The sequence below is a fragment of the Haliotis asinina genome, chromosome 13 (assembly GCF_037392515.1).
Source record: "Haliotis asinina isolate JCU_RB_2024 chromosome 13, JCU_Hal_asi_v2, whole genome shotgun sequence".
Taxonomy (NCBI): Eukaryota; Metazoa; Mollusca; class Gastropoda; order Lepetellida; family Haliotidae; genus Haliotis; species Haliotis asinina.
In genome coordinates, this window is record NC_090292.1 from 25,611,247 (window position 1) to 25,624,644 (window position 13,398).

The 13,398-nt window shown below is 38.5% G+C and overlaps 1 protein-coding gene across 1 annotated transcript in view; it reads right to left on the reverse strand.

Moving 5' to 3' along the window:
* Positions 1–13,398, reverse strand: part of LOC137259846 (dTDP-D-glucose 4,6-dehydratase-like) — a 38,205-nt gene that overhangs the window by 20,047 nt on the left and 4,760 nt on the right. Inside the window, exons 2-6 of the mRNA XM_067797471.1 lie at positions 5,423–5,484; positions 3,852–3,908; positions 2,938–2,992; positions 2,126–2,217; positions 1,324–1,437 (exon numbers count right to left, since the gene is read on the reverse strand). Coding sequence (XP_067653572.1) covers positions 1,324–1,437; positions 2,126–2,217; positions 2,938–2,992; positions 3,852–3,908; positions 5,423–5,484 — 380 coding nt within the window. The remainder of the gene's footprint in view (positions 1–1,323; positions 1,438–2,125; positions 2,218–2,937; positions 2,993–3,851; positions 3,909–5,422; positions 5,485–13,398) is intronic.

Genomic DNA, 13,398 nt, shown 5'->3' on the forward strand with positions numbered 1-13,398 from the left:
AGTACAATTAGAGTTACCTCCCCTGAATTTGTAGCAGACGTCATTTTCCTCAGCACTGTCAACAGTGTCTGCTGAAGATAAAAGAAGGTTGATTTTTGAGTTGTGTAATCAAGGAATTGATGATGTAAATGCATTGGCAGAGAGAACAGGAACTCCTCTTTCTACTGTGTATAGGATTAGGAAGAATTTTAAAGAGGGAAAGGATTTTGGGCACCAGAAAGGAGCAGGGAGACCCAGAAAATTGGACTTCTCAGATCGCGTCCGGCTGGGAATTTTAGCGTCTAAAAAGCAAAGGGCAAGCATCTCCAACATCAGGTATGAAATGATAGAAAGGGGATCAACAGTTGTATCAAAATGTACAGTTAGAAGAAATTTGATTGATCTTGGATGGGAGAAAAAGACTGGAATTCCTTCTCCTCTCATGAAACAAGAACATAAAGACAGGCGTGTTGAGTGGTGTTTGGCACATGAAAACTTTGACTGGGAAAATGTGATTTTTACTGATGAAAGTTCAATATGGGTATGACCCAATAATGTGAAAATATGGACAAAGTCTGCGTCAGGACCGTTGTATCGACGACCTAAATACAGCCCAAAGTTTCATGTATGGGGAGGGATATCCTTATTAGGAACGATCCCGCTGTGTGTGTTTGAGGGAAATCTGACAAGTCAACGCTACACTAACATATTAGATAATTTTCTGCTTCCAAGTGCACATGTGTTTTATGGAAATGACTGGATTTTGCAGCAAGATAATGATCCTAAACACACCGCAAAACATGCCAAGCAGTGGTTTCAGGAGAAAAATGTGACTGCATTACCATTTCCTGCATATAGTCCTGACTTAAATCCCTGAGAACATTTGGGGGATGATGAAGGAATGTGTGAATCAAAAGGGGTTGACAAAAATTGAAGACATGAAGAGAGAAGTGGTCCGATACTGGGACAGCATAACTCACGAGACACTAACCTCTCTGATAGGAAGTATGCCTACCCGTCTTAGACTGTGCCGTGAAGCTCAAGGAGACTTGATAAAATATTAAATTGTTACCTACACAACATGAAAAGGTCAGTTCACTTTCACAATACATTCAATTTTATCTGATTTGTTCTCGTTTAATAATATGAAATGCTTTAGCTATTCTCAATAATTTTGAACCATACTGTACAACCCCAATTTCTGGGAAAAGTTTTTATGTTATGCCTGCAAATATCCCTCAGTCTGAACACAATCTGTTTCTTCATCCATGAAATTGTTGCAGAAATATGTCATATATTGCTCATCTATGTCTGAGACATAAAGAGTCAAGGGAGGCAACTCACTTTGTCTGAAGAGTACATCTGTCCACTAGAAAATTCCATATAGACCTTGACCTTGTGTCTGGCTGCAGTCACAGCACAGTTGTGACTCAGTCTGACAATGCCTTCCTTGTAGACCTACAACATGAGTGTGTGAAGGCTGAGTTAAGAATGATACATTGAGAAATCACACAGCCTTCTGACAAGATATTGTAAATATCACGAGGGGTCCATGGGCTCATGGGCTCATGGGCTCGGGGAACATAAACAAACCTTGTGGGTTTATCTTACCAAACACCTGAATTTTAATTTTCAACTGCTTGAAGCACTGGTACAGCCTCGTAGTATGGCGAATCGTTTCGTCACCATAGTGCAGACAACACAAGGAAAACAAATTTAGAGTTATTTCCCACTTTCAATCGCAAAACATCGGTAATTTCTGTGCATCATGCGTGATTCAATGTTATTTGAGATAAAGAAGTACTACCATGAAGAACAAAATGCATTCGGCATTCCCAGCGGTGAACATTGAAAAAGATACATCATCTGTATGCATGGTACATTGAAAAAATACAAGGGCGCTCAGCCAATCAGAAAGCAACATTCATGTGTGAGGTAAGATAATAGGATGTGTATCAATTCAAACCCGATCTCATCACTATATAGCTGCTATAGAGCGAATGTGAAATGGAAACCCAACTCAGCTCTGACATGACTGGATTAAAGCATTTTTTTACTGCTCACATTCATAAGCAACTGAAAGTTGAGACCAATGTAGCCTCTTTTTACACAAATACACAAAATAATCAGGGGATCAGGCACTTACTGGTTCCGTCTGACCATATTTGGTTTCTGCAGCCAAGTTGATGACATAATCAAATTCCTCTCCATCATCAGCAAATGCGTTGTCGACTGAAGCTGCAATGAGAACGAATCAATGAGTAAGTTTGGATTTCCACTGCTTCTAGCAATATCATAGTGAGGGACACCAGATGCAACAAGACAGAGAGATCTTTCAGGTGAGGGGTCTCGTTTTTTTGTGCATAGTTTCTAAGCTGCACTCAGAAATAATCCTGCAACATGACATCAGGTGTAAATAATCAAGTTTGCACCAGACAATCCAGTGACTAAAACGTGGAACACTGAAGAAGACCTGCCAACCAAATCACAGTTACAACCAGTTTCGCCTCCTAGGGACCATTTCAGAAACAGTGAATAAGTTTAGGTTTATGCCGCACTTAGCAATATTCCAGCTATATGGCAGCGGTTTGAAAATAATCAAGGCTCGACCAGACATTTCAGTGATCAACACCATGAGCATCGATCTGCACAAATGGGAGCCTATGATGTGCGTCTAGAAAGTCAGCAAGCCTGACCATGCGATCCCATTAATCGCCTTTTACGCCAAGCATAGTCGTCTTTTACGGCAAGCATGGGTTGCTGAAGGCCTATTCTACCCCGCGACCTTCACAGGTCATTTCAGAAATACATTGTAGTGCTACTACTACTATAGACTTACGACAGTCGTGGAGCTACAATATGTTTGTAAATATGTTAAGTTAAACAGTGCCTATAGTGGAAATGTGCCATCTACTAAGAATTGAAGGATGTGAATACAAGAGACGAAGACAAAATTACCTTGATTGATGAGGTTGGAGTGTCGAAATTCCACCTTTGGATTGTTGAAAGACTCCTGAAACATTCAGTACGTAAGAAAGTGAGCAAGCAAACAGGCATTGAGTGACTGTGTGGGTGAGGAATCGAGGGAGGGAGCAAGCAAGCAAACGGGCATTGAGTGACTGTGTGGGAAAGGAATCGAGGGAGGGAGCACGCAAGCAAACAGGCATTGAGTGACTGTGTGGGTGAGGAATCAAGGGAGGGAACAAGCAAGCAAACAGGCATTGAGTGACTGAGTGGTGAGGAATCGAGGGAGGGAGCAAGCAAGCAAACAGGCATTGAGTGAGTGTGTGGGTGAGGAATCAAGGCAGTGAGCAAGCGAGTGGGGATTGAGTGACTGAGTGGGTGAGAGATCGAAGGTGTGCGCAAGCAGGTGGGAATTGAGTAAGTGATAGTATGGATGTATGAGGGACTGATCGATCGAGTGATTGAGAGGATGGGTTAGAAAGCAAGCGAGAAGAAAGTGAGGGAGCAAATGCATATGTGAGCAATTGAGTGAGCAAATGAGTGAGTGAGTGAGTGAGTGAGTGAGTGTAGTATTACAGCACTGTAAGCAATATTACAGCAAATTCACCATGGGACACCAGAAATCGTCCTCATACATTGTGTGTGAGTGGGTGAGTGAGTTTAATACCACTTCAGTGTCTTCATAAAAGCTTCAATTTGCAGGAATTGTGACACCTGAAGATGTCCATTAATCATTGGTGTGTCTATATTTGATTTCAAACCTGTTGACAGATGATTCAGGGAAGGGGGATTCTCATAAAAGTGATGCAATACCTCTGCTTCCATGAAGGGTCAAATGTGCTTTCGGTCCAATGACCCAGCGTGGGTGTTATCTGTAAATCAAATTTACTGTTACTATGGTTACTTACAGTATGTTGCGGGTTCAGCCAAGCCATCTGAGGGGGAACTTTGTCAGCAACACGCACCTAAAACACAAGACACATTCTTATGCCACATAGCAATGTTCAAGATATTTAACAGTGGTAGGGTTCAACACTATATTTTGTCCGAAGAACATAGTCTAGTAAATAGCTTGTCAAAATTGTGTCTACCTAGCCGAAATCACTGGTAGGGGGACTTGGTTACAGTGGTCATGGTGTCTGTGATTTTTGCGACGGAAACTTTGCAATATGTTAGAGTTTTCGATTTTTCGTGACAAATGATCTCATGAAAAAGTGTAAAAATAATACAAAGTGTTCTAGTGAGGGTTTATCCTCTTTCATCATAAAGAATGTGCTGTTTTATCTGTGAAAAAAACGCATGTATCAATTTCCATGAATTGGTCAAATGTCATAGAAACTTTGTGATTACGAAACTAATGTAACAGAAAATTAATTCAGTGTCACAGAAAATTCTCAACCCCAAAATATAGCTGACATGGTATGATTCATCCAATCTGGTCAGCAAATCAGATTTGGACCTAATGTTAGTAAATTTCAATTCAACTCTCTTTTTGCCTACCAATGCAAATGGTCATGTAGATACTTCAACACACATTATAACGTGTATTATAGAGACTGCTAAAAAGCTTATCAAGTGTAAAAAGACTATAAAAGCTACTCTTTAATGATAAATGTTCCTCAGAAAAATATAAAAGTTAGGCCATACAGTATTATTCATAACGGACAAAAGAAAACAGCAATTATCTCATAGTTTTTGTTTGATATAGTTTGTTCTAATATGCACTCATCCTTGATAATCTCCAGGGAATACGGTCCAATACATGTCCACATATAACCTGGACATATCTATCAACTGATTTTATTACCTCCCTTGGCTAGCTTATTATCCAATCTGGTGTCTACACTGGGAAGTTGAGCATACCAATCACAACTCACTTTCTCTTCTTAAATTATCTAACCGATTAAACATGGCAACTGAAATAAAGCAGAGATACTCTGAAGGAGTTCTAGCATATGCTTTTTTAAAAAATTTTCGGACCTGTCTATTTGCATGATTTCCCCAAAATTTGAGTCACACTGCAAGCAAAGTATGGCGTAAAAATAAACTTACTCACTCACTTCCTCAGCAATGTTTACCAAGACAACACCAGCCAAGAAATGGTGTAGTTTTGACATGAGTTGTGAGGGTGACATTTTCAACAGCAGGGATGAACACACAACTTGGCAATAGTTCACTCACTCACTAACAAATACTTAGACGCAAATTGGACAAACCATCCAGATGTGTTGTGGTGTGAGTTGGCCACGACCCATCACAGTGGGGTCGACTTATGTACCAAACATACCATTTTAACTCTGATTTTAAGGGTCAAGTTAGAGGGTAGGATTATGCACAGTAAAATACGGTAATAGAAGCTTGCAAGAGCAACGACCATATCAGCTTACCTAAGTAACCATATTAAGACATAAGCTTGCAAAACCAACAACCATGCCTTACATATTCTTATTTCAACTTGAAAAACATGTAAATAACTTACCTTAGCAACCAATTCATTCTTTATCAAATAGTGTACAAGGTTTCTTCCAATAAAGCCAGTACCTAAAACAGAAAAGAGATTACTAATACTATGGTTATGTTGCCAAGAGGGTTAGCTCATCACTACAAACATGGGTGTGATTCCCCACAAGGGTACAAAGTGTGAAGTATTCCTGGTGTCTTTTGCCATGATATTGCTGGAATATTGCTAAATGTTAACCAAACAAACTTGTTCACTCACTCACCAACGGAATGAATATAAACATTTATCATCCAAAACAAATGTTCCATCACTTGTGTGAGATCAAACAATACCTCCTGTGAGATTTTGTACAATTTTGTACAATGCCCTGACAATGTTATGACATCATGAACTTGATGACAACAGAATGCTATGACATCACTGCACTGCAAGTCTAATGGTAGTTCAGTTTTGACAGATGAAAGTGTTTCATTGAAAACCAATAAAGAATGATTTTGGATAATAAATAGAATCTCACCCTTTTGTCTCCTAATATCAATTATATGAACACTCGCTGATAAAGGTAAACATATGCGCTGCAAGCCTTGGATATTTGTAACGTGTGTTGATATAACTGATATCAGAAGACTCTTGGGGGATATTCTCTACATATAATCCCAAAACATGTAACCATGGCAACACAGAAATTGCACAACAGTTATGTATATCATGTTCAAAATCAAAGTAAATGTCACTGAGCATTTGTAGAAATCATTTCAAAGACTGAAGTTTTTGCGGATACAGGGGACAGTGGGTTGTGGCTAAACCATTTGTTTGTCACACTGAGGACACAGGTTCGAGTCCGGGTACAGTGTGTGAGCCCACTGCTGGTGTTCCATGCTGTGATATTGCTGGAATATTGCTAAAAGCAACATAAGACCATACTCACTCACTCACTCACTGACGCAACAGCCCATATATGTAATTGTGGTGTCTTTCTTGATTTTGATGGCTTCCAAGAATGCCGATGAATCACTGTCGACCATTATCTAGCATCATCTAGTCGAATCTTCTTAAATGAAAACCATACACATGCAAACTTCACGTCATATACCTATCATCTTTTAAGAGTGATTCCTGTACAAACATCTATGGTCATAGTGAGTGAGTTTAGACCAGACAATCCAGTGACTAAAGCGTGAACATTGAAGAATATCTGTAAATAATCAAGTCTGGACCAGACAATCCAGTGATCAACAACATGAACATCGATCTGCACAACTGGGAACCGGTGACATGTGTGAACCAAGTCAGTGAGGTGTTGGGTAGAATAGGCCTTCAGCAACCCATGCTTGCCATTAAAGGTAACTATGCTTGTTGTAAGAGGCGACTTATGCTTGTTGTAAGAGGCAACTAACGGGATCAGGTGGTCAGGCTCGCTGACTTGGTTGACACACGTCATTGGCTCCCAACTGCACAGATCGATCATCATGTTGTTCATCACTGGACTGTCTGGTCCAGACTCGATTATTTACAGTCTGCCGCCATATAGCTGAAATATAGCCAAGTGCAACGTAAAACTAAACTCACTCATTCACTACAGATTGACGACATATATTTGCAATATTGCATGCGACCTTTAAGAATAAACAAAACAAAACATGCATAAAACAACATTTCTATTCACAAGATTGACAATTCAGTAGGATCATTTTAATATAAAAAAACCTGTATTCAGTCACCAAATGAAACCTCTTCTTCTCCTTTAATTGCCTTTCAGCAGTGATTAGCATGTGCATGATATTTTACTGCTAACATAAAAAGAACGTTTTTTTTTTCCGTTTTCAAAATTTTCATTATTCCGTTTTCAACCATTTTCATTATCTATAAAGAAAGCGATCCCTGTACGTGCTAAAATACAGGTGCATGATGGCGAAGGCGGCAACCCCAGAAGAGGTTATTTAAATTAAAATCCATCAAATTGAATTTAAATAATTTACATTCCGCTATATAATATTTACACTCCACATTTAGAGAATGTAGAAAATGTTTGCATATGAATTAACATTATTTACCTCAGTAATTGTATACCCTGTGTAAATGATATGATGGAACACATGCTAGTATAAAGTGTTGACAGACACTAGCTTGAACAATATTTCACAGGGAACAAACTCCCGTAACACCCCTGTCAATAACAACACTGCTTGTTGAAACTACATTAAATACCTCAGCGCTAGTTGTTTTCAATGGTTTATTTTTCCACTCAGCATGTATCAGAACCTCAAACATTCTTTGTTCAGTGTCTTGTCTCATTGAAGAAACTGAAGGCTTAAGACACAACCCAACATGTCTGTCTTGAACACAGTTTGGTGTTAAACAAAAGGCAGACTATGTATATTTATACAAGAAAGGAGGGCTCACTTCTGAGTAGGCCCTGGGCCAAGTATGACTGAAACATGTTTGAATTTGTAAAAGCTTGCAAAAATGAATTTCTAAATACTCAGACCCTATAACAATTGATTTTGAAGGTTCGAACAAGTGTGAGCGAGCAGGTTAGTGAGTGAGTGAATAAGGTTTTATGCCGCATGTACCCATGTGGGACTCATACCCAGGTCATCAGCAATGTTTCAGTGCCATAGCTATTCATAGCATAGAAAAGCAAGACAAAATTGTGCCCAGGGACACTTACGCTCCACTGCTGTAGGAAAAGCACTGAGTGTGCTCTGGTGATTAATTTCTACTAAATGAGTTCAATAAACATCTATGCAACTATGAGATGCACATCTTTCGATGAAACACATGTATAAAACACATCAATTCTGTTGAGCAGTTTTTGTGGAGAAGTGGATAGACTTAATCCCCTATTTCACTGTCATCAGAAATTCCATAAATCTCAAAGTTCATGTCTCTACACAAACAAAAAAACCCCCTATAAAATACAAAAACAAAATATGAGATGAACACCTTTAGAGTCTCTATAAAAGACATATGTAAGCTATGTGAGTTTTGTGCAGTGGTTTATGAGGAGAAGTGGATAAGGAACACCCCCTGTTGTACTGGATGAACAGGATCAAAAGAACCAAATTCAACTAAGTTCACACATCTGTTGAAGTGACAAAATTCTGAAATTGGATGAACAAGGTGTGAAATGCAACCTTTTAGAGTTCCAAAGAAACACACATCCCCGGTAACACTATATTCAAAGTGAAATACAACAAAATCAATGTAAGTTCAAACGGCATTAAAATTGGAAAAGTAAAATACAAAATCAAAATATGAGCTGCGCACCTTTAAAGTCCCTACAAAGCACCTGCATGATCTTAATGACTTCCACACAGTAGTTTTGAGGAGAAGTAGATAACATACATCCCCGCTCGTCCCCTATAGCAGGATCATCATAGAGAAAATCAGCAAAATGTACTTAGGTTCAAATCCCTCTAAACTTACAAAAACACCAATAAAATACAAAAACCAAATATAAGATGCCCACCATTAGAGTCCCAAGAATGACCATGCATAAGTTCATTGAATCCACAGAGCGTTTTTTGTGGAGAAGTGGATACAGTAAATCCCTTGTTTCGTACTGACGGACGGATATGGAGGGTAAATCTATATGCATAAAAATTAAAAATACCCATCTAGATCTACCTCAGCAATGATGTGTTATTCAATAAATTCCACTTGTTTTGTGGAGAAGGGATAAAGCAGAGTTTCATATGGACATGTGGACGTATGGACGGACACTGAGGGTCGCCCTATCTGCCCCCTGCCATATATGGCAGGGGCATAAAAATTAGCCGACATACTTATGCTTACGTTAGATTGACTGTTGATTTATTTCTCAAAATTTACTTGCACCTTTGTGTAAGTTAGACTCCTAACTAGGTTGCACTTATTAGTAATATTGGGTTGCGCCAACTTAAGTAACAAAGCACGAAATCAATCCCTGCTATGTATGAATCAGTCACAATCTGATAAAACATGTATATTGTTCAGGTTATCTCAATCCTTAAATAAAGTGACGAACAAGGGCTTCAACAACTTGGCTACCTCTCCAGCCCTAAGGAAGGAGAATTAAATTCACACATCAATAAAATTTAAACCTGAAACTGTATATCTTGACAGACAGAAAATCAGACAGGTGAAAATTGACACAAGCTGACACTTATCTCAATGATCTGAAATGGCTTGCGTACGCATGACCTGAAACAGGCATATGGAGACTCCTTATCAAAGGAAACAGGACAAGATTCCAAAATCGGCATGAAACGTCATTCATAATGCAGTCAAAGTTTCAGAAGTTATTTTATAATCTTGTTCGGATAGAAATGCACTTGTGTTCCAAAGGGCTTGATTTTGAGTGAGTGAGTGAGTAAGTGAGTGGATTTAGTTTACGTCACACTCAGCAGTATTCAAGCTATATGTAAATAATCGAGTCTGGACCAGACAATCCAGCGATCAACATGAGCATCAATCTGTGCAGTTGGGAACCGATGACACGTGTCAACCAAGTTAGCAAAGCCTGACCACCCAATCTCGTTACTCGCCTCTTACGACAAGCATAGTCACCTTTTATGACAAGCATGGGTTGCTGAAGGCCTATTCTACCCAGGGACCTTCAGGCTTGATTTTAGTATTAAGACGCTAATAATGCTAATTAACGCAGTTAATAATGCTAATTATAGCACCTAGGATCCAACAAAATCCTGTTCTCTGACATTAATTTATTACCCTGACAGAATTGTACTTTCAAAGCCACTGCTTCAAGTGACCATATGGGTCCGTACATCTGCTTCTCAAGTACCCATTTCAAACAGCTGGGTGGTCTGAGTGCAATGTGGATAAAATGCCTTGCTCAGGGACAAAACTGAGTATGAGACCCAGGTCACAAAATTTTGAGTGTCTCCAGTGGGATTCAATCCCAGGCCTTTGGCGTAAGAGGCCAGCAATACCACACCACTGTGCTCCAAGTTGCACTAGTGCAACCTGAAACTTGAAATTGCAACCTGATATTTAACTGCATGTTGATATGTTGCTGTTTAAAGGCCACAGACTTCGGTTGGAAAACAGAATGATGAGGATCTCCAAGGAAATACTTAGAGCAGTCACTGATGATGACAAGGACAGTGACTGAATGACTTATGATTGATGTTTTATGTAGTAAAATATAGAGAATCTTGTCCAAGTGTCTACTGATATCAAATATATCAACACAAGCTGTTAAAGTAACAAATATCTGAGGCTTGCCTGAGGATATTTTTACCTTAATGAACATGTGATGATATAATTGATATTCAGTGGACACGAAGGTGAGATTCTATTTATCAACAAAAATCATTCTTCATTAGTTTTCAATGAAAAATGTACATCTCTGAACACAGCACTGCCATTAGATTTGCAGTCCAGCATTTGTCATAACATTGTGACGTCATCAGCTTCGTGACATCATAGCATTGTCAGGGAATTGTACAAAATCTACTGTCAAAACGATATCTCAACAGTCTTGGATGATAACAAATGATCTCATCAGATTAAGCTATAATGGTGTTAGAAGTGTCATTTATAATTCACAAAATGCAAACGTTTCCCTTTGTGTTTAAAAATAATGGGTTTGGTAGAAATAACCTCTGTCCCACTATAGGGCTTGATTTAAGCATGAAGCAGTTGGTTGCACTGGTTTCATTTGCATTAATGAAACTGAATACAATCTTTAAGATAAAATAAAAAATGAAAAGTCATTACATCCATAAAATTCTGAATTTATGAGAATTTAAAAATGAAAAAAACTTCAACAAAATATATTTTTCAATAACAAATTTGCCTTCTACCTATAGGTCTCTTAATCTAAATCAGAACCACATCCTTGTATGACTGCTATCAGACTTTCCAGTGAGCATCGCTTTTGTCAAAAGGAACACACTGACATCTTTTTTGAAAAACATATAATGTACAGATTTTCAAATTACCCTCCTGACAGAAATGAACTTAAATCATTATGAATACACCATGGGGTCAAACGTTTTATTAAAAGTGACATGCCACAGGGCACGTGACTTCAAGAAAGTAACTTGTCCTGATAAATTTTCCACTTGCCCTGATTTTATGACACAATATTTGATGTTAGTGTTTACTGAACTAATTATCGAAGAGTGATCAGTTTCAGAGAATGATGGCTCTAAATTATTATTATTGCCAAATGTAATAGCTACATTATGAACAGATATGAATTAAAGTTTATTTGCAGTTTGTAACCATAAGTGGAAATTATCAAGTAGTCCACAGACAAGTATGATACCATTATTTAATTGCCCGAAATGAAAACTGACTTGTCCCAGGCGTCAGGTGCTGTTCTATTTAAAATTGAAGATTTAATAATTTTTATTCCAGAAAACAAGTTTCCATTCCTTTCTGCAAACTAAATAAAAAAATAATAATAAAATGACATCATAAGTAAGTATTTGCAATAGTGTTCAATGTGTGTTCTTTTCAAGAACATATATATGTTTTTCTTGCCAACATCCAACAAACTGACCCGGTTTGCGTAGAAGAAGCAGTATTTGTATACAGCCCTCTATCACTACAGCAGTGATCACAAACTTTCTCTTCCTCTTCAAGACACACAGGAAAATGTTAGGCAAGATAACATTCCTGTATCTTAGTTTGCTTTAACCCTTGACTGCACAAGGAACCCTTACTTAATCCCAGCTCTGCCACTGACTTTGGGGTCAGTTAGGCTTCATTCCATTAATTCCACTATGGGATGGAATTCATTCGCTCGACTAATTCTTGAAAGATGAGGCTGTGATACAGAGATGTTGGTTGGTGAATGAGTGAGTGAGTGGGTTGGTTGGATGGTGGTTGAGTGATGAGTGAGTGACAGAGAAAGGATTTACATCTCTTTTAGAAATAGCAATATCAATATCACAATGAACAGTGAGAGACACCAGACCTGGGTCTTTGGGGTGATGAGTGGACACTTAAACCACCCAGATGTTGGCTAGGGTACACATTCCTTTCTGGACACACAGTCCCATCATTATAAAGCACATTTTGCTTCAATGCGTTAATTTTTACACTTTAAACAACGTTATGGTCCAGACGTGACTTTCTACAAACTGCCACCATACAGTTGGAATATTGCTGAGTGTGGCGCAAAACTCAACTCACTCATTCTACCTACATCAGCTCATGACATCATCAGCTCATGACATGGGTGTTTGAACCATAGACCCTCTCTCCTGTACAACTGATGTTCTATCCTCTAAACCATGGCGACAAGACAGCCAGCTCATGACAGGTATTAAAATTGAACCACAGACCCTGTCTCCTGTGCAACTAACACTGAGCCAAGGAGTCACACAGTCAGCTATCATGACTGAAGTTTTAGAATCGAACCACAGACATTCTCTATCCTAACCAACTCTCTACCCACACAACCATGGAGTCACACAGTCAGCTATCGTGACTGAGGGTACTTGAGACATACTTTATCCATTAGGATATCAAGTCACCAACAGTCCGCCACTTTTGCCACTTTGAGTCTCATGAATATGCAAAAGTAGGCCACTAGAGATCAGTTGCCTTGATCATGATACAGCTTGAAGTTCAGTTGAAATATCACATTCCGTAAATATGTAAGGCTGCACAAAAATGATTAAATGTTTCTCGGACACATTTTTTTCAAAAGTGATGACAGTGCTAGGTCTTTTTTTAAATTTTTGATAGAAAAAAATGACACGGGAAGAACACAGTTTATTTTTCTTTCAGAAATACAGCTTGGGATGTTTAGCATGTGTGGTAGATTCAGTCACACTTACAGTCTTACAGACACTCATTCTTATAGTGGACAAATGGATGATCGGGATGCATCAAGTCAAATTTATTTTTTTAAAAGGCAATAAAAATTGTTACGGGCATAAATAAAAGTGAAATGCTGATGCCCGAGAAACATGCATCAAGTCAAATTTATTTTTTTAAAAGGCAATAAAAATTGTTACGGGCATAAATAAAAG